At 40.3% G+C, this 23,096-nt stretch overlaps 1 protein-coding gene across 1 annotated transcript in view; it reads right to left on the bottom strand.

Annotated features, from left to right (window-relative positions):
* The window catches only part of CEP112 (centrosomal protein 112), a gene marked incomplete at its 3' end in the record, with an annotated part of 157,642 nt that overhangs the window by 3,151 nt on the left and 131,395 nt on the right, over positions 1–23,096 (bottom strand). Inside the window, exon 24 of the mRNA XM_080629631.1 lies at positions 13,357–13,446. Coding sequence (XP_080485757.1) covers positions 13,357–13,446 — 90 coding nt within the window. The remainder of the gene's footprint in view (positions 1–13,356; positions 13,447–23,096) is intronic.

The raw sequence follows: 23,096 nt of genomic DNA, 5'->3' as shown, positions 1-23,096 counted from the left end.
ACATTTATATATAGATGGCTACTATTGGAAGCTGCAGAGTAAAGTTTTTGCTTCTTTTGCCCAAATTGGGGTCCAAATAAACACAGAACTGTGGTAGCAAGGGAAAAGGAAGGAGAAGAAAGATCAGCAAAAACCTGTAAAGAGCAAATGAGGTTAAAAAGAAGAAGGGAAAAAGAAAACTTTAAGAGGAAAGAATATATGGAAAGGAGGAAGAAATAATGAAAAGGAAGCAGTAAGGCATTTGCTGGGACACGGGCAGAAGAAGCAATAATCATTCCTAAATCTATCTCAATAGAGCATTTATACAGACATATACTTTGCAATTGATAATCAGTTTTCTTTTTGTCTTTGGTGGCATCTGAACCAGGTCACTAGAGCAGTATTTGCCCCTTACTCCCTCAGACAAGGTGAATTATTGTTTCCCAAGATCTGTTTACAACATTTCTCATCTTGTAGGTGCTTTTAAGGATTTTTTATTCCTCATGCAACTATTTTTCATTGCATGTTGTGCCTTTCTCAACTTCACTGAGGCTACAGGACTTTAACAACTAGGTTTGAGACATGTCACAATATCAGATGTTCACACCAAAATGGTTACATCTAAAGGAGGACATTTTAGTCTACAACTATTCAACAGATGCTGAGTAAACAGTACAGTTACAAAGCAAAGGTATATGAGGAGAGATTAGCTGGAAGGATTGTGCTTTGTGTCTCTCCCGTGTGGTTGTATTTGCTGAACCTTGACCCAGGAAAAGCTTTATTACTTGGTTGAATCAGTGCCTCCCATCTCTACTTAACTTCCAACAGGATTAACCTCTTAATTCAAATTAAGCAAGTACTCAGGTGTTTTTCTGGCTCAGCAGCTGAACATGTAAATAAAGGATAAAAGAGATTCAATCAGATTAACTTATAAACTATCTTTAAACTTTCAAACTGAACCTCTTTTTCCAATGGTTTACACACCAACGCCATTTTCTGCTAATTTTGTTTTAGTTACCAAATTGCTTAAATCTACCATTGCAACCACACATCAAAACCTCAGCCCTTCAGCTGAAGAAGCCACGAGTTCCAGCTTCCAGCTCCCGGCTCGCAAGGAGCGCACGCACTGAGACACGTGAGAACCGCACAGCAAGTTCAGCGTGAGACGTGCCAAGTACCGGCTCATGGTAAAAAGCAGGTTGTGCCAAAATCTGCATTATGCATAACACAATTATCAATACAAAAGGAATAGCACAATCTGATGAAACTTTAGGAAAGTTCTATGAGTCATTCCGACAGGCAGCACAAATCTCCACATCTCTATGCAAATAGGCAATTAGAGGCTTTCCTTGTGAACTGCAAGTGAGTGTTGCCACTATGTAAATCTATAGAAAAAAAAAAGATGGTGAGACAGGAAACCTTGTTTGAACTCTGCCTGTATAGAAGCTTGTGATCAGAATTTATGGTTTTGAAAGTTACTCCAATAAATTCACGCTACCATTTCTATAAAGGCTTACAAAGTTATGCATAGGTGCTTTGCCAGGATAAATATTTTCTGAGCCAACAGCTCATTTGGGTGGGGACCTTGATAGAGTAGAAACGTATATTTCAGTTAATTCAACACGTTACATTTGCTCTTGGTGAGATGGGAGCAGAAAGAGGCAGCTAGAAAAGCAAAATGCCTCTATTTCCTACATTTTGAATAATAAAGATCTATTTCATGAGCAAGAGAATCTGGATGATGACTTTGGCGTACGTTGGGGTGACCCAACCAGCACAGAAACTCCACCTCACTTGCACTCAAGCGACGTGGATGTCAGGAGCTGAGCCTGGACTCCAATATATCTCCCTACACCATAACCTAGCCATGCCTACAGAGCATCGGGGACCGATGCCAGCTTCCTCAGGTGCCAGGCACACAGCAAGAGCCCCTTACTCCAATTTTACCTAGAGGAAAGTCAAGCAAGTTTCATTCTAAGTATATGCAGCACAAATTTTGCTACAGCTCTGTGACTGAAATAATACAGTTCTAATTGTGCAACAGTCTTTTTTTCAACCAGGTCACTGGTTTTAACAGTTTAATCTGCAGGTGTCCTCTAAACTCACGCTTCCATGACCACGTTCGCTATTAACTCCGCAAAGCAGCAAGGGGGTTGTTCCCATTTGATAAAGGTATTTCTTGGAAAGGCAGGAAGAAATAATTACTGTGCTTTAAAGTATGTTATGGGGTCGGCTGACAATGGAGGAAGAGAATGAGAAACAAGCCCTGGTAGCTGAAGTGTTGCTTGGAGCTGATTTCTTCCTCTATTTCATGGAGAAGACATGCACTTTGGGATACAAGTGCAATTTGTTTGTTTGCTAAGACAAACCACGTTACTTTCCACTGTGCTCACTAATCATTGGATCACAATAAGATGAAAATAAGATCCCAGCTGTTTCCTGTCACATTATGATAAACAACATGCTGGTGTTTCTGGCTGAAGTTACTCACCAAGGTTTATTGACCCACAAGACTAAACTAGTGCATGGCAAAACCCTAAATCACTTCTTCTAACTGAAAAATAATACGTAGGGGGCTAATGTGTACTAACTTGAATGGGGAGTTTTTAACACTTATTTTTGACCAATGAAAGCTGGGTCTGCAGGGATTTCTCTCTACTTTTTTGGTGCCTTAAAGGCTTTTTTGTTCTTTTATAGCCTCAAGCTGCCTCCCTAGGATCCACAAATAGTGTGTCTCCTCTTGCACTCTTGAGAGACGTTGAAAATTGCCATTCTTCAGCCCTCAGGAGGGCTTTAGCCTGCTGGATGGGAATAGCTCTATTTCATTTACTGTTGCGGTCTTTTTGCTTTAGTTCTGAGAAAGCTTCTTTTTTTATTTGAAAATCCATTTTGGTGAGTTGATTTAATCCAGGAACCCCCAGGAAGGTTTTTTATAGCTTTTAATATTAAGCTGCCACACTGCTCTTTGTTTATTCAGGTTGGTGGCTAACATATGAGGTTTAAAGTTTTACCATCAATCATCTTTGGTGTCAGTAGAAACAACTGAAAGCTGAGGCTGCAGCACATAGCTCATGTGTGCTTGGTCACACGATGGATTAGAGAAAACAAGAAGAGACAAATATTCACACAATTATACAAAGTGATGCGGAAAGGGAGGTTTCAGTTCCACAGGCTACAATGAGAACTTGTCATAGTTGAGCACTGACCATTCTTGAAAGAGGTAAAAGTTGGTTTTTGATGCCCAGAAGAGAAATATCCAAACCTGAGCTTTCCAAACCAAGCAATCAGGCCTGGCTTGCTGCTTCTCAATAGTGCATGATGGGTTTCTTTACTACTTCAAGGAGTCTTCAGGTGGCACAATTCAGTTTCGCAGCTCTTTATCCTAAAAGAGGAATGTTGCTGGGTTGAGTTTGAAGCAGATGGGAGCACAGGACTGATGGAACAAGTCCCATTGGCATCTAGCTGCACTGTAATCACTCTCCTTCGTTTTTGAAAGAAATAACTTAAACACATCCAGAAGAAATACAGTATCTTCAAGACGACCAGATGCATTTTAATCCATGTGTTGAGAACAGCCTTCAAGGCAGAGGATACTCTGCTTCTCTTCTGTGCTTTGCTATAGTCACAACCACACCGTATCTTTTTCAGTTTCCCAATAGCCAGCTCTCCCCTTCTTACTTCTGAGAGGTCTGTGATGCTGAGTTTATCATCCAACTAAACAAATGCAATCTTCTCCAGCTCTCCCAACTGTAATTTACTTTATTTGAACCACAGGAAAATGCAAAAGTAACTCTGAAGTATCCATTGCCAAAGCAAATGAAGGGACCACAGAGGAGTTGTTCGAGTTCCTTTAGAAAACATAAATCTCATCTTGAAGGGCATGAAGTTAACATTTTATGTCAGATAAGAATCAAAAGGTGTTGTGGTTTTTTGGTATCTTAATTTCTGCCTGTTTATGATATGTATGAAGGATAATAATTTCATGTGTGCCAGGAAATACGAGGATAGTGACCAAAAACCATAATTAGGATCATTTAATTGCTATCAAAATTTCTCCATGTTTCAGGGGGAGTGAGATAAGTAATATTCTGACTCTCTCAAATCCCTTCCTGTAAACAATGGTGTTATAAAGCTGTTTAAAAGAGAAATCTCTTTTAAAAGGTTATGCATCTGTTCTGCAATATGCATCTCTGAAAGCAGACATGAAAGATCTGCTGTAATAAATCTGAAGACAGGTTACGGTACCAAAAAGGTAAAAATAACTCCTTCAGCCTTAGGCAAATCATTTAATCTCAGACTAAAGTCTCAGCCTTCTAAATGAGGATAATAACAATAACATTGCGTAGGTCAACTTCATTCAGGTGGTGTGAAGACTGCTGAAGCAGTTTTCTGAGCGCACTTTGGAAAGGGCAAGCGAAGGACAAATTACTGCAGTGTCACTCCAATTAGAAAACCCCAATTAACAAAACCCAAAACCCCAAACAACAACCCGAAGAATGTCAGTGATTAATCACTGTTTGCTTGTGTTCTCCTTTGCAGTGATTCCTCCTTTGCTTCTCAGCACTCTTAACGTCCAAGTGAGCATAGCTCTAATCCCACAAAACTGCTCTGAGTCTCTATGGGCCTCTTCCTCCATCAGCCCAGGGGACACCCGGTTATAGACACTTGGTCTATAACCAAGGAATCAAATCCATTGAAATCTGAATTTCCTTAAATTACGTCTCTCTCAGGTTTCTGTTGTTAATTGGAGCTTGAAATCTTCTGAAGCAACTTTTCCTCATGAAGAATCAACTGATGTATCCATTTTCTCAATGAAGAACAGGATATGAACACTTGTTTTTTCCTGATATAATCAAATAGGAATATCCACTGCTTTTCGGTCCTCTCTTATTTCAGGCAGTGGGAATTTCTGTTCTGGCTGTGCAATGTAGGTTGAAATATGGTTCTGCCAGATTTAGAGAAACAGAATGCAACTTGATACAAATGTTCTCAAGTTCATAAGAAAAGTAATGAACGTCATAAATTGCATGAATTTGGATCGAGCAATGGAGCAAGATCAGCTGAGTGAGTTATTTTGTCAAGTGTACACCATGTTGCTCTCCACTGAGAAAATACTGCTGGAGAACCTCCCCTGTTCTGACAGTTTCAGTAAAACATAAATTAGTGACATAGCTGCCCTCTTTGTTTCTCTGTCTTTAGCTAGTAAAGCATTTGAGCATCCAAAACATTTTTGCCTTGTTGTTTGACTAACCCACAGGGACCTCCAGTTACACAGAGCTGCTCGCTGCACACTGAGCTTTCCGCTCTAAGTTGTTTTCTTCCCTCAAACCTGCATCCAAAAGGCCATATTGCTTCAATGGCTTGTATTTCGATATCTTTCTTTTCTCTACCAAGATCTACCACCTGGAAAACGCTCTGTTTGTAGTTAAGAATTCTGAGTCTGTATCATTCATAGCTGCAAAGGAAGGGAAGGCAGGCAAAGAATAAAAACACCAGTGGACTGCATATGGCAAGAACAGCATTCTTGGGATTACATGAGTTGGAGAGGAATAAAAGCTTTCACTGTCAACACCATAGAACAACCAGGAATGCTGTGGCTAGAAATTCACGCTGTTCTCTCAACCTCCCCCTCTCCAGGGCTCTGCCATTGTTCCAGCTAGGATTTGGAGGATCCCTGACTTCTTTTCCTCTCCTTCCAAATGACTCATCGCAGATGCCATCTTTGTCCCCAAGCACTATGTCCTTCAGTTCGTCAGTGTTGTCCTTTCATCAGTTGGAGAGGTCATTGCTGCACCATGAGGATCCTCTGCTCCACAGGGCGAAGGGGGCTTGGAGACACAGCTCACACCCCTGACCTGGAGAAATGAAACCTAAACCAGCCCCACCACTAACCAGCACTGCTGGGCCAAAGCTGAAAACACATGGTGCTCATTTCTGGCTCTGTTGATTCCTAAAACACTATCAAGATAATTAAGCCTGAAATAAAGCTATAAGCATCTCTGACACCACCACTGGAATGTATTTCTGCATTTCAGTTTTACATTCCAGCATGTGTTACCTTCTATATAATCCTTTCCATCCTGGGGAGGTTCAGCAAGTCAAGGTTCCAGCGTGTGATACACAAAGGTGCTGAGAGCTCGCTAACGGCAGTGAGAGCTGACAAGGCTCAGCAGCACGCAGGATTAGGCTCAGCATTTTCACACTGACTGTGTGAACAAGCAAATCTTTGTAGATAATAATCAGAAGCTGCTTTTACTATCATCATTTCCCCTCTTTCAAGAACAAAAACCTAATCAGCATCTCAACTGGGAAACAAGCTGCCAGGATGAGAAAGCCTTGCAGTTGATAAGAGTCTGCTCTCCTTTGGACATAGGTGAGGATGAGGTGCAGGAGACAGCCATGGCTGTGCTTCCTGGATGGACTTCTGATGGATGGCGTTTGGTGCTGATGAAATTGCAAACAAAGTAACACTTCAGAATTGAAATGATGTTAAAGATCACACAAAGTTGGTCTTTTTTCAGTCTTTTTAGCTCCATCCAAGCACCTCATCCCCTAGAAAAAAATGAATGGGACAGTTTCCTAATTGAGCCTGCATTGCTGAGAGCCCACACTGGAGATTAGATGTCTCTGCTCTTCTCTGCTGTCATCTGAATGGCTCCTCCCTGCATTCCCGTCTCTTCTCGTTTTTTAATTCCTTGCATTAAACACCAGCATTGCTGTCCCTCGCAGTCCTGCTTTAAACACTTCTGAAAGAACAAAATTCCCTTAATAGATGATATGCAGCAAACCACAGACGCTCTACAGTGATGTACTGGTCTCTTGAAAGATCTCTTTCTCATTCACTACTAAGACAAAGAGCTAGAAACGGACATTTTACAATACTCTCTAATTCCTGCATGCCAGCGTATGCTTCTAGTCTTTTTTTGTTAAAAATTCTTTTTCCTTTTAACTATTTATCCTGTAGTTTCTGGTTTAGTGTCTTTCTCCAGCTGGCCACTTCGTTCCACTAATTCATTCCGTCCTATGAAGTAGGTATATATTCGTGTATTTTCCAGTTGTGTCTGATTACCAAAGCTAACATTTGATCACTGACTTCCACACGTACATCAGCACCATCTACCTCTTTTCCCTTTGACAGTTGCACAGTTGGTGAGAGCCTTCACTCCTGCAGTTCCTGCCATATGGAGCTCCTGAGAACTTTCAACTCCATTGATTTCCAGCTCCTTTCAAATCCCACCTGCAAATCTGTTTTTTCTGTGCTTGAATCTCAGCTTCTGTCTCCTTCTGCTAATCTGAAACTTCATGTTAGACAGTATAATTTACTATCTTCGATTTAATTCTGCAGTCCTTCCATAGCAGGCTGTTAAAGAAAATGCTGTCCAACTGTAAAATGTCAAATGCAAAGTTATGATGTAGTCTATCTCAGCCTTAATTAAAAATTGGAGGGGTAATTAATTGATATATCAATAGAATTGCATGGATGGTAGACACTAACCAATGTAAAAGTGGGAAAATAACAAAAAAAAAGCGGTTTCCAAATGATGTCAGTAGTCATTTTATGGTACTGAAGTCAACACTGCCATACACCTACATGGGCATCTCTGTCCATGAAAGAACCAGAATCAGTCTGATTCTTCCCCATCAGCCTCTATCGGGAAGTCTGAAAAGAGAATAACACACTAAGAAGCGGATGCTGTGGACGCTGCACAGCCCAACCAGCATGCTGCCACTCACATCACATTCTTCACTGCTTCTCCGTGGCTCTTCACCATCTTCTTCTCAATAAAAATATTTTCAACTTGAAATGTGTTCACCACAAGTATTCTGAAAGAAATCTTTTATTGTGCTGCCTGCAGCCATGGAAGCAGCAGATTTTCAGGTGCCAGCTTGTGGGGAGTTATGCCTGGCTGCTTGTCTCCTACATTCTGCACAATATATATGTATATATGAAATGGTTTCTGGGAGGAAAACAGCTGAAGTGTGCAATACCCACTGCTTGGGGTGTCAGCAGAGGGCTGGATGGACAGAAGGACCCTCCTTGGCCATGCAGAACTGCGGCAAACCGACGCTCTTCCAATACATCCTCTCCTGTGCTGGTCACTGGTCTCCTGGCTGTTCTCTAAAGTCCCAGTGGAAACTTATTCCAGCTTCTCAGTCCCCCACGGCAGCAGAGACTGCTGAGCCCTGGTGCCAGCACAGGCTGCCCAAGGGGTTAATCGCCGGCTCTGCAGGCAGTGACAGTGCAGAGGCTGCTCTCTGTGAATCACTTCTGTGGTTAAGATCATTCAAATCTAGACTAAGCTTCCCATTTCTGTGGGAGCAGGAATGGGTCTCTGGGGGGAGACTTTTGGAAGCGTTTCAGTGATGTGGGCTGAAACAACCAGAGCAAATGGCAGAATTTCACCACTAACTCCAGCGCATGCTGTTTGTTTCTCAGTCTAAGTGTTCCTCAGCTCTGCAAAACAAAGGCTGCCTAAATCCTCCTCACCTGCAGCTGGCCATAAAGCCAACTTCCATTTGTAAAAACCTAATCTAGAGCTTATTAGCCTGATTTTGGAGAACTTTAACATGTTCTGAGAAAGACAACCCTTTGAGAAAGCCTGGGAATTCAAGGCACTGCCTGGCTCTTGCAATCAGCTGGGGCACCTGAGCTAAAAGTCCTGGAACAGGAGGGAGGCTGGGTTTGTACCAAATACTTGCTCATGTGAAATTCAACTGCTTCCACATGATTTTTCCAGAGGATATATATAGCAGGAGAGGGTGATGGAAGTGAGGGCAAAGGTTTTCTGTGATTTTATTTGATTGCATTTAAAACTCTGATACCTTTAAAAATTAATCTGAAAAGAAATACAGAATCATAGAATAATAGAACCCCAGACTGGTTTGGGTTGGAAGGGGCCTTAAAGCTCACTCAGTTCCAAGACCCTGCTACAGGCAGGGACACCTTCCACTAGAGCAGGTTGCTCCAAGCCTTGTCCAACCTGGTCTTGAACACTGCCAGGGATGGGGCAGCCACAGCTTCTCTGGGCACCTGTGACAGTGACTCTCCATCCTCACAGTAATTGTTTTCCTTATATCTAACCTAAATCTACCCTCTTTCAGTTTAAAGCTCTTCCCCCTTGGACCAAAACCCCCAAAGTAAAGGGATAATATTACTCAAGCCTTCCAGCCATTGTTGTATTAAGAACTACTTGGAACCCACACCCTGGACACAGGCATTGGTTGCTCATCTCTGTCTCACGAAGCCTTGCTCAGAGCTTCACAGATCTGCAGGCAGTGGCACTCTTCCCATTGAGCAGAAGGTGTGGCAACTGTTAGAAGTTCTCTGTGCTGCACAGCAACTGAAATTTCAGAACGATGCATCACAGCGCTCGTCTGAGAACAAATATATTTAGTTGGCATGGAAACAGTAAGTTAGGCTGGATGTGGTAAATATCCAGCAGTCATAAAAAATTGAGCAAGTTAGAATAATAAACATTAAGCACACAAACTCGCTGAAGGCTTTTGAATCACAGCTCTTTTACAATTATCACTCCCGTTTGAATTTGAACATGAGTGAAAGCCACTTAACAAACTAAGCTGCTCCATTTTATCCCAAACAGCTCTACAACATCCTTATTCAGATCACTCCTTTCTCCCTTTTTTACAAGGGAGATAACTCGCTTATATTCTGATAACTCCCTCTCTATTTATGGAAAAGAAGAAATTAAAGGGTTGGAAATCCACATTGGTATTCTCCTTCATTTCCACGGTAATATTCATGGATTGAACCGAATTGATTTTCTGTCTTCAGAGAATCTCTCTCCTTTAAGACTCTATTTGTGACTTGACTGCTTGGAGGAGTATTCCTATGGTATGAGTATCTATGGGGTTGCTACTTCAGTCGTGTGCGAACACCGGATCTTTTTCTCCTCTATTAATCCCCATTAGAAATCTTACACCATACTCAATCCACCTCTATAGTTAAAAACATTAGAACAAGGAAGGAAAAGCACAGGGTCTTCTTCTGAAAAACTTCTTGTGTGTAATTCTCTACAGAGAGATTCCTGGAGCTTTTCAGGGGACAGCGTTGGGGTGACTACCCTTACGAAAGGAATCTGAAATAAAATGAGGTATTCTAAAGAAATCGAGGTAATCAAGCAAAAAGATCACTACCACGAAGTTTTATAGAGGCCCCAGTTCAGCAGAATTTGTTGCCCATGCCTCAGTTCCTGCATTCATTAGGGCACATGCTTAAGCACTCGGTGATGTGCGTCATTTTTAATTGCACCTTCACAGGATGTACAGTCTGCTGCAGGAGCAATGCAGATTTTTTACCTATGACTGACAACTGCACAAAGCCACATGACTCAAGAAAGAGAAATGGTTTCAGTACACCGAAAGCACTTTCTATCAGAAATCTTGTCTTTGATCTAGGCACGTATCAGAGACAAGCAAGTGATACAGTACAAGAGTATAATGATACACGAACAGAACCTAAATGGTTGACAAGAAGGTGGTTCCCAGAGTTACAAAATACTGAGATATAAGAAACTTCAAGCATTGCTTTGCAAGGAAAGGTTTGGACACACTCGAATTTCCTAAGAACCTTCCCAGACTGCTTTTACTGTCATGGGGCTATATATATATATATATATATATATATATATATAAACCCTATATATAAACCTCTATATATTAAGTGTGAGTTACACTGAATTTACTGCTAGTTTGTCACTTTCCATGACTATCATTACTTATATCTCAAGAAGGTGGACATCTAATTTTGAACGAAACATCCAGCATTTAGACATGAAGGAAAATGATACAGTTCTCAGACTCCAATCTAGAAGCGTAGCATTACTGAACACATGGACCATTGTCCTGAACAACCACATTTAGCAGAGACAGGACAACCTTTATGGAAAAGATAACATTATTTAAGGTCAGTCAAAGTGGGAGAAGTTCGCAGACACTTTTGACAAATGTACATTCATTTGGATTGGAACTCATCATTCAAGTAACGTTGCCAGACTGATAAAACAACACAGATAGAACATGATTGCATGTACTCACACTGTAAAGAGGACCGAGAGAGTAAAGAGGAGTAAACACAAGCTCATGCAAGAACATGAAGTACTGGAATGAAAAAGCTCCATAAAAACAACAGCGCCACACTCGCCTCTAGACAGCTCAGGGCTTGCCATCAGACTCCTTCTAACATATATCTCCCCTCTTCTTTACAGCATAGCTTGTCTCTCTGGATAATTATACTAAAGAAAGGTTAACTCTGTGCAATCACTAGGGAGTTATTGTAACAAAGAGTTAAGCTTCGTGGATCTGTCAGTCACTCTTTGAGACTCAAGACTTATAAGGACATTGCACCGAAAAAAAGACAAACGTGGAGCACTAAGATACCACCCAACAAGCCATAACGAGAAACAGCTTCTTACTTTAAATTAAAAGCACAACAAAATGTTTTTTCATGTCTCATTCATTTGTTTGTTGTTGTTACAGAATCAAAACACAAGATTTTTCCTTTTAATGAAAACCAGAAACCGTTTAACCCTCTCTCCTCCTTATTTATAGACACGGAAAAGCTCAGAGAAGTGGCCTTTGTAATAGCCCCAGCACAGATTTGGATGTTCCATGCAATTCTGATCCAGGCAATATTTGGTAGAAACAGAAAGCAAGTTCTCAGTCACAGCCTTAAATATTTCAGCTCCCTGATGGGCTGACAAGTCGTTAGCTACTGTTAATACTTGATGAACATGTTTACAGGTAGCCTGGCCAAGACATAACAACTGGAAATATGTCAGAGCTGTCATTTTCCCATTTTTCTTCTGGAGAGATAAGCATAACTGATGAATTAACCAGGCCCAGAGAAGACACACAAACAAACTGCAATGTATTTGTCTGCAAAATAGACCAAAGCCCCCTAAACAAAAACATCCTCAATGGCTCCAGCTTCAGAAAGTCCCAACAGATGAATGGCAGAGACAAGACTGTCGACAAACATAGATATGAGCCTTACGGTAAGTCTGCTAAATATCCACCTGCAGGGAAAGCTCTAAGCTGGACTGTGCAGTGTCATTTAAATAACATTTCTGTTGTATTTATACCGGGGAATGGACCAGCTGAGCCAGTCCTTCAGTAATTTGGTGTGGACAGGATAATCCTGCAGGTTGTTTTGGACCATGTGCTAAGAGAAAACCTTCAAGGCAGAAAGCAGGGACCATCCTGCATGTCCAACCTTCTACTTCTGTATTTCACAACCCATTTTTCGCTTCTTCTGGATATTTTCGCAACATGGCAGTAGCAAAGATGAAAGAAAACCAGAGATTTGGAAGAGGATCCTCCTAGTGTGCAGGCCAGGGCTGCTCCCCGGGAGGGACGACCATGCCCCAAATAGCTTATTTTCCTTCTTCTTTTCCAGGACACTCTTTGAAGCCAAATGCAATGCTTGTGGGCCAGTTCACTCATTACACCAAATTCCTTCAATCCTGCAAGCACTGCAGCTAAGGGTGAACCTGGCCCAACATCTGGATTTGGGAGGCAGAGGGGGAGGAGAGCAGAATCACCAACTCTCCTGAGAGGAAATAGATGAACATAAACACCAAGGGTGAATGAGGGTTCCCATGGGCAAGTGGGATGACAACAACTGGGGAAAAAATACTTGAAACTAATGATTATTACTCTTCTAAAACCACCCCAACTTACTATGCCTGCAGGTATAGGTTTAGAAATGCTTTATATAGGACGTAAGTTACAGATACTGTTTACTCAGCACCAAATAAGTTCTCAAATGCTGCACAAACTGACTTATATTACAAATTTGGAATTCATACGTGATTCAGACAGCCGCCCCCTGTATATTTTCCAGAATGCTTCAAATCAATCTGTTTTGAATGCAGATCATTGATTTTCAGTTTCAACACGAGTCTGTAAACTACATACACTATGTCACTTAGAACACACTAAATCTCTGATTCCACTGAAAGCATCCAGAATAATTTTAGCACTATTAATCATATGGAACTGTTTACAGACAACATGCTGGGACAATGAGTGCATAAGATCAGGAATAAAGATTATTCTAGCTCAGTTATCATCCAATTATAATTCTCTTCATAAAAGCCATTAAACAACAGGTTAGGATACTCTCAGAAACCTCTATTAAAACAGTATAGACGGTTCAGAATAAATGCATCATTTAACAGCTAGAATAGTTGAAATACCAACTTGAAACAGAGCATAAGTATTTGCCTGCAGGGTTCAGACAATTTAATTCTGGTTTATTATATAAAAAACCAGTGGTTTTGCTTTGAAGCAAGATATTGTTTTTAAACATTGGACTCCTTGCCCAAGGGAAGAGGATGGGGGGACAGCACCGGGTACCTGCTCATGGGTCTCCAGCTCCCTGCGTTGCAGCTTCTTCTCTGCAGCCCGTGCCAGACTGTGGTAACTTTCCACTTCATCTTGTAAGGCCTGAAACAATACCAAGAGATGCAGAACACACATGAGAAACATGGGATGGCAGAAAAACTTGTAGGTAATGCCTTTCAATGAGCTGATTAAGAAACCAGTGCAGAATCAGTGCAGCTCTTTAGCTGCTGTTGCTTCCAGCTGTAAGCGGTAGCTGCTGAGATGTGACAGACGCAGTTTACCCTTGTTGAGTAAAGCTATTCTGCACAGGTAGAACCATCGAACAGGAGTGAAATCTTAGTAGTTCTATGTCATTACAGGCCACAGGTATTCACACTAAAAATGTAATAAATACCCTCAAAGCTTGAAAGGGAAATGGAAATGTTGCACTTGCAAATGCCTCTGAGTTTTCTTATCTTTTTATTTGTACAATCCAGGATTCCTAGGAACACTTTTGCAGTGTACCAATAACTTTTCCTTTAAGCCAGAAGAATAATCCTCTCTCTGGAAAACCATGTCTGGAATTTGCAGTGAAAATGTATTCTATATTATTGAAACGGGATGTTTGTGGGATGAGGGGCTCCCCTCCCGCTCATATAAAGTCGAGCATGTGATCTACAAATGAAGTATAAATGGCAATAAATAAAAGGAATATTATGATCATGTCACTTTACCACAACTATCCAGTCTTTATTTAGTTCAGAAATAATCACTTCTAAAACCAAGCTCATAAAATGCACTGACAAATTTCTTTTGTCATTATTGTTCTTCTTATATATTTATTTTTATTACGGCAGGCCCTCAGAGCCTTGATCTTTTTGTTATATCCTTAACAAAAGAACAGTCATGCCCCAAGGAACTGATAGTCTATGTTATTTCTAACAGATAGACACCAAACAAACAATACAAAGTTTCAAAGATTTCTTTTTTCAAGTTTCCTCCTCATTGTTAATGTTTGAATACACACTTAACATTTACTTACACGTTTACTAAAAGCTTAGTTCTGTTGTCAGCGTGAATAAAGGCATTGTTAACTGCAAGTGCTGACTCGAAGCAAAGTGCACAATGTGGATGTGAGATTGACATCGACACAGAGGCAGCTGTGGCAGCAGAAAGGGAATATTTTGAGTTATCTTTTGTATGCCAGGAAACCAGGGCACTGCTACCCATCAGCTGGAAAGCACGGTGCAGGGCAGGACCTGGGAAGGGACTTGCCTGGAGATATGCTATAAATGACATTGAAGATGCCTCCAGTGTTGCCTGAACTGCACAGAGACCTTCTGCAGAGCACCCCTGAAAGGAGCCCAGTGAGCCCATGAGCTCAGTGCACTTCACAGAACATGCGATACTGTTTGCATTTGCTTCCTCCAAGTAGAATACCTATACATAAACCAGGATCATTAAAAGTACTCACAGTGCAAAGTTTTAACTGAAAAAAACACCCCTTTGCTCTTTTCCACAGCACTGAAATACTGTACTCTCAAATAATTTACAGGATAAAATTGCTATTGAGATAAGATAAGAGGACTACTTATGATAGATCTTGCACATTGTTTTGAAGTGATGCCAGGCATTAACTTTAAAGTCTTGTAGCTATAAGACTATTACATGTTCTCATGCCAAAAAATGTAACCAGACCCAAGCATGAACTTCAAATCTGCCCAGGGACTTTCATGCTATCACTGCTTCTGAGAAATGTTGAAATCCAGGCTTTGAATATGTAACCGGTCTTCAATAGTCAACAACTCTTGAAGTACTAGGAATTTGCATTAATATAATGAAATATATGTGAGAATTGTAGGCTTTTTGTTTTCTTTTTGTACATCTAATTTTGTAAGGGAAAACTCAAGCATGCTTTGATTTAAAACCTAAAATGATCAGGTCATGCAATGTAGGAATGGAATACAGATCAGGGATGTTCCACGTATCACGGAGATCACCAAAGACCCAATTAGTCTGACACAAGTCCTGCCATGACTCCAGACATAATGAGTACTGGACAACTCACAGGAACATTCAGAGAGCACATTTTGGATGAACTGCAACGTGTGACCCGTCTTCTCCTGCTGGTTCCACATGATCAGTCCAAATACCTTGGCATAGTGAAAAATAAGGAGGGAGGAAACCTCACTACACATCAGTCATCCTACTCGGACTCCCTCGTTGTGTTCAAAAGCAAGCTTCACTATTTCACAGGACTTCGAAGCTGGTCAAGAGGTAGCACATGTATGTATGAATGCATATGTGTGTATGTATGTACAAACTTTGCTCAGAGAACAGATTTATATCATGCTCCACCACACAAACCTGCAACTACTGAATACAAAACAGGATCTCAAATTGTTCTTGGTAAAGAAAGCAACCACATGGCGGTAAAGAAGACAACTGGGACGCTGCCGTTTCCTCCCTTAATTTCTCTATTTTACATTCCTTATTTACAACAGAAAAATATATACAGACCATAAAATGAGAGGTTCCTTTAAATGTTAAAGTAACTGAATTTGTGAAAGCCAGATAAGAGAGTTTTTGTTAAGTCCACCTACTCCAGATAGTGTTTGCCAGCATATCAAAGTCTTATAATTATCCATTCACCAATTGTCCAAACCAGCACACACTGAATGAGTTTAGAGACTTTTCCACTTACATCCTAACTGGTTGTTGGTGTGTTTTGTATTGGGATGGCAGAAAAAAAGACTGACTCCTCTGATCAGTCATGAATTCCTCTCACTTGACCGTTTTTGGCCTGTTGCTGTGTGCATACCAGCTCTCCCACTGGTCACTCTGTAGAATCTAGTTTTGCTTTTAAAGGATGTTCCACGAGTAATTAATACTAATTTGGGTATTTCAGCTTTCCTATGAGTACAAGGACAAAAGAGTAAAACATCAGGATTTGACTGAATTCATGACAAAAGAAAAAGTGACATCAAAATCTCATGGTTGCTGTAGATTCCTGCATACAATTAGCTCTGAAAATACTAATTAGAAGTAAGCAAGTTTGTTGCCCATGATTTTCATTTCCTAGGAGGAATCATGAGGAATGTCATGAATAAAGAGCTCTTTTGAAGATCACACCGAAATTTCTCTCTCTTGTCAAAAAGCTTCATATGCAGTGGCCAGAGCCTGAACACTGATAGCTGCTTCTGAAGCTATCCAGTACCCTCAAATCTTTTTCTGTATCTAACAGAGAAGCTGTTGTCACATAGAATACTCTAAAACCAGGAGATAACTTACCCCAGGTACACAGAGAACATGTCTTCGGTAAAATGAATGGGTTTGGTTTTGTTTAGAAATGCAGTTTTTATTTTACAGCTTCAAAGTGTCAGATTTTGCCCAAAGAAAACAGAATTTATGTTTAAGAACTGTAGAGATGAAGAAAAGGGCCTTAAAAATACAAAAAAACCAGGACAATTTGTAAGTGTCGGAAGCTTTTTTCCCCTGAAAGGAAAACAAAGCCTAACTGCTTTAGTTAAATTTTTCCAGGTACAGATTTAATCCCCGTCCCTTGGCTTTGCTGAGCTGACTTGCATCACTGTTATAGAGACAGTATTTTTCAGTTCAACTGGCTTTCAAATGCCATGTAAACATGTTTGCTGTTGAATGTCTACACCATACCTGACCTTGGAAGTGCTTTGTGTTGGCCTGAGAACAAAGAAATGAAATGTTTTGCTTTCCAGCCCAGATATCCTACACTTTGAAAAGCACTTAAAAATGTAAATGAGATAATAAGCTCGACTGCAACAATGTGGTTGAATTACAGCCATATAAAAGGAACATTCAGTTCATTTATTTATAAAAACTGAAAGGATCCTAAAATAAATTCATATTGTAAACGATTTAGTCGCATACAACATTCAGAGGCACGAGAAGGACGGAAGAGAAAAGTAATGGCTTTGAGAATACGCCACTGAAATATTATGGTCAGATTTTGGGACTTCAAGTGGAGCTGGTGGACGAGCCCGTCATTGTCACCATGAAACAGGAAACGTTTGGGTATCAGCTGATATGAAAGGAGAAAGGAACATCTGAACCACGTTTCTAGGTAGGCACTTCTTTTTTCCTATTATTCTATTGTGGCTTCATTATCACCAGGAAAATGTTGAATGAAGTTTATTTCAATCCCAACTATGCTCATGGGGACGCAGAGAACTTTTGGAGATGAGAGCAGCACACAGGGAGTTAGTGCAGGGTTTGGCCTGAGCGGCTCGCAGAGGTGCTGGGTTGACGCATGAGAGCAGAGGAATTCAGCCTGACTTGTGGGTGCCAGGCTGAAGCTGCAGAAGAGGGGTCTTTAAAAACAGAACAACCTGTAAAACATAGTTTTGACAAGGAACCACAGAGAGACACAAAGGAACGCTGCCAGCATCACACAGTCCTTTTTCAAGGCAGAATAAATTTTTGGCATTACTTTCAGGGCTTTAATCTAAATCAACTAAAAGCTAGCAGAGAAGAAGAGTCCTAGGAATCCCATAAGCAAGTATGATATGGGAATATACGAAGGATTTAGTCTTTAATATATGAAAACTGATTTGATTATCCTTTGACCACAGGATATTTTAAAAAAGAAGTGCTGGATTTCCTGAAATAAAATTAATTTCTGGGAGAATTGCGTAAACAAGTAATTATTATTTTGAATGGATTATTACTATGGAGATACTGTATTTACAAAGGTGGGATGTTTTGCTTCCTCAACCTGAAATAACTTCCTACTTTCGCTGTGTTCCTGAGAGCAGACGGCTTGATTCCTGCTCCCACCCCACCAATGGCAAGTTTGGGATCACAATGATTTGTCTCTCCAATACCAAGCATTGAATAAATAAAATGACAATTAGAAAGAAAATAATCTAAAAATGTTAAATAACAATGTAATTTGAAACACAAAGCGCCAGCAGGGAAGTCACTGCTCATCCTGATCAAATTATGCCAGATCATGGCAGAGTCTTTTTGTGATACACATATGTAATTCTTATTAGCTGTACCGGAATACAGCTGGAATTCTGTATCAAGAAAAGACCTCAATATTTATGACCAGTGTAGAGTAATACTGTAACTAAAGGTAGTAATAGTTGGCACTTTTCATCTTCAAAGAATTTTTCAAACATTACCAAATTAAGATAATTAGTTAATGAAAGATGCAGCAATAAAAGCCACCATAATTACCTACGGTAGTTTTAATTATCTCCTTACTAATGCCCACAGAAGGCGGCTTCCACTTCACATCCTCAAAACATGTGCCAACAATAATTCTGAATACAGGCCCCTCTTTAAATGTCTTCTAAATTCAAATTACATCCATTGATGTGTTTTCTCTCCCTGGTCATGAGAAGAAAACTCAGCTCTGGAACTTTAAAGAAAGTCCATGCAGACGTTAACAAAAATTAAAGCTAACTTTGTTCCAGGAATATATGTGGAGATACTTTAAAATTTTGCCCTTAAAATGCTCAGTCCTGAGTCCATGAAGCTGGAAGTATGGGCTATCCAGGCAGAACCTCCTTATTATTATTACTGTAAATAAATTGGGAAGACATATCTATGAAGATCACTGATGCAATGCCATGAGTCAGAGCAAAACAAGTGTCTTTGGAAAGTGAAATACTGATGTTTGAGCCAAATTGCTGGTGCATCCTCAATGCTTTTGGGGTTTTCATAGAGCTTCAGTCCACCGTCACTGCTCCAGCCCTCAGATACTGCTTGTTCTCTATGCACATTCCAGCGCACGACTGTTTGAAAATGTTTGTAGTCAAGTTGCCTCTTGTTTTTGGTGTAAAGCAAAGGAAATCTTATGGTTTTAACCTAATACATGTGTTTGCTGCTCACATATGGCAAAATTCCTTTCTGGTGGGAACTTTTTCGCTGTTGTTGCAACACACTATATATCCAAGAAGTCTCCTTTGATGTTGAACTATTGCTCCACTACTCATTACGCTACTGATTCAATATGAAAGGCAAGATTTCTGTGGTTTTTGTTAAAACAATAGCTTTGTTTTTGCAAACAAAGTTTTCCATAACCTATAGACAGGGGCCAACATTACTGCAGCCAAAAAGAAATCCATTCTTTTATATTGAAAATAGTTATGGTGCTTAATAATACACATTATTCTTCCAGCCTATAGGTAACATTACAATTACTATTATGACTGTACAGAGAATTTATGCTTTATTGCTCCTCAGGAACAGAAATTAAACCACCTTAAGAGATATTGTACGTCCCTAACATTTTACGTCCACTGACCTCCTTGCCTTTTACAATCAGTTCAACTTCATTACCTGAGTGAAGTTGCTAACAACTACGTATGGATGGGGGAAAAGAGAAGTCCTGCAAAGACCCATCTGCACAGTGTCCTAGCATGCAATGACAGTACAGCAAATCTGGGACTTCATGCCTAATACATAATTTTAACCACTAACCACTATTTCATGAAGAGTGAACATAAATTACAACACAGAATGAAAATGCAAATGGTAATACCTTTTAAAATGCACCCCTAAAAGAGCTGGTTGCCCATCTTCCCCTATCATTATGAAGAAAAAGGGTTTTTTTGGTTAGGAATGAGATAAAAGGGCTAATTTCCAAAGGCACAGAATTCATCACCTCCCACATGGAATAATGTGAACTCCCATATACTGGGCACACTCGGAAGTCTGGCCCACTTTGCTGACATCTCAGAATGTGAGTGGAGATCACACAAAGCACCACCACGCAAGTCAAGCAGCTCCTTTCTGCACCATCCCGTATTGCTTCTGAGATTTGCCAATAGGAGACGCCATTGTTGAAGTACAACAAATTCTTCTCTTGAGGGACTTTGGGAAGAAAGAAAGGGGTTTGGGAAGGAAGGGAATAATTTGAGCCTAAGAACAAAATCAAGCCTCTTTAGTAGTAGTGAAAAAATTTAAAGTAGGTAACTTACCATAAAAGAAACATATATGCAAACATTTTCCCATCGTGGTAGGCTCTAATGCTACACTAGTTTCATTTTTCACAACTCACAGGCAAGAGACTGACAATATATTATATACTCTGGCTCTGGAGTGGATCATCAGCAATAATTCCTAAGCAGTTTCTTAACACTTTCAGACTTCATCTGGGTGGGTGTCTTTCGGAGATTCCTTGAGCACTGTTAGGGTTGTCAACATGCATATTTTTTCCTGCTTTGTTCCTATAAAATACTGGTGTGTTTTCACCACTTTCTGTAATACTATTTTTCTGCAAAGTCTTTAGCTATATATCCCTAAAACCTTGATAGCACCAGCAGAGCTATTCATAGGCTTAAAATTAGGCAAGGGCCTAGGCATTTTGCTGAGTCAGGGCTTCACTGCATGACACTGTAAACTCCATCCTTGTGAAACATAAAGGATGTCATGAGGCAGAGCAAGTCCTGCAAAGATAAAAATTCAAAGAAAACAGCAGCAGGAATTGTAAAGTCAGGCTCTTTCTTCAAGGGGAGCCAAAGAAGGAATTGGTTTTGCTTTGTTTTTAGTGGCTCAGGTGATAGGAGAGGGGGAGGGAGGCAAGGTTCAAAGAGCAGTAATAAACTTGCTTTCATCTGCTTTTCTCAATGAACCACAAAACCCAACAAGCAGTTGCCATGTGCAAGCACTGCTTTGGCTATGAGCAGGACGTTTTAGCGTTGTTGCAATGAAGTCATTCGGAAAGCTTGTCAGCTCGGAAGATTTACTGTGTTATTTACCTGGAGTATCTTTTAGTATGCTTTGAAACTGGCTTTTCCTTTTTCCTGCATGAGTTTCATGGTCAAGAGCAAGGGCAGAGGTTGCCCAAAGGAGAAAACTGCTGAACTTTTTCCCCCTTTCACTCTTGGAGGTGTAGACAGAAACACCAATGGCTCACATACACCAGATAAACCGAGTCTTTTAAACCTAAAGATACCCTGACATCTTAAGCGTACACTTATGAAGGAAAAGTTCAAAACTCCATTTTAAACCACTTATGAGAGGATTTACCAAGATTCTGCCTAATGTTCAGCTGACGCATTGTCAAAAACATTTATCAGAAGCCTTTTGAAGTTTCTTAGCTCCCCCCTAGTTATTAAAACTTGAAATGCAGAGTTCGTTATCAGCCTCAGAGCACACACAAAATACATCAGGTATTTTTTAAGTCAACTCTTCAGTTTGATTTTGAGGCTCTTACACGAAGTAAACCATTCCCAATCAGGTTAATGTCTGACAGATAATGCAGAACAGGCGTAGCTGCAGCACCTGATTGATCCACGAGACTATTTTCATTTCCTAATTTGCTTTTTATTAAACACTTTGCAATCAAAGGGAACAGCACGGAGTCTGCCACTCTCAGAGCAGGTTTCCTGTGAAGACCTGATGTTGGCTTCAACATTTTCAGACAACTCCTTGAATTTTTGATGCTATGTTGTAAGCATATCTACACCATCACGTCAATGGCTGCGCTGTGCTAGTGAAAAATTGCTATTGTGAATACAAATTAACTCGTAAAACATCTGGTTTTGCTGCTTGCTCTATTCTATACCAACAGCTCTGCAAAAACAAACATCAAGGGCTCGAGCAGAATTTCCTGCAATGACCTAGAGAACTCCTGACTCATGATAAAGCATATTTATCAATCACTTGCTGAACAAGGCAGGCTTCGCATGGCCCGGGGCTCCATTCCCAACTAAGTTTATCACCAAACTGCCACTTTAAGTGGGTGTTCGGAAACTTTACACCTGGAGGCAGAGCAGAGGTTCCAGCAGACCCCTGGTGTTCTACAAACGTCTCCTTAAAATGCATTCCTTGTCACAGATGCATGAAGACCTGGAAAACTAAACATTTCTAACAGGCTTTACAAGGTATCTTATTTTGCTATGCTCTTTTAAAAGCAAATATGAACGGCTCAGATATTTCTAATCAATAGGCTAATCTGATTCCCAGTAAGAACAAGAGAAAAGCTATTTATTTTGTGCAATGAACTAGCAGACTGCCCAATATTTCTGGAATTCTCCTGTTACATAAAAGAACACACATTCTCTTACACATATGCAATCAAAAAGAATCCTAGTAATGTCTTTATACCTTTCAAAGTAACCTTAATCATCAATATTAACTCGCAAGGGAAACCACTGCTTTTTGAACTGCACAACAGCGAGCTTGACTCTACAGTGCCTGCACACTCAATACATGTGAGATGTGAGAGAAGCAAAGAAATATCTTCTAACGCTATGTCTGCAAGCCAAAAGTGGGATGATTCTCAACAGAGGGGGATGCTCACTTGGAAACTTGGAAATTTTTTCATTCAAAGTCTTTAATGACCTCCAATCCAATTACATTTGTAAGAGACACGACAATGCCATTGCTCCTATCTAAAAGTATGTGTGAAAACTGAGCATTTTTGAAGCTGGATTCTTTTTTTGTTCTAATCATGTTGAGATGAAACTCATTTACTTAAAAAGACAAAATGAAACAGACCATCCTCTGCAGCTGGTCAAACAGATTACGAAACTCTAATCTCACTATCTTGACGAAAACCAAAACTGTTTTTCAAGTATCTATTTTATAGAGCGTTGGCTTTATACTTTTTAAAAGACACATTAACATAACTGATGAGAACATCCCAGAATGTTTCTGATCTAGTTAATCGTATGCTGTTATGACAGACACCATGTCCCAGAAGACAGACAGATGGACTCCAGTTTGACCCAGCACAGCTACTTCTATTCTCCTTGAGCCAAACCAAGCCAAAATAAGCTTTG

The sequence above is a fragment of the Psittacula echo genome (genome assembly GCF_963264785.1).
Source record: "Psittacula echo genome assembly, chromosome: 14".
In the NCBI taxonomy this organism is placed as follows: Eukaryota; Metazoa; Chordata; class Aves; order Psittaciformes; family Psittacidae; genus Psittacula; species Psittacula echo.
Note: the sequence above shows the minus strand (reverse complement) of the source record. Positions and strands in the feature narration are given on the sequence as shown.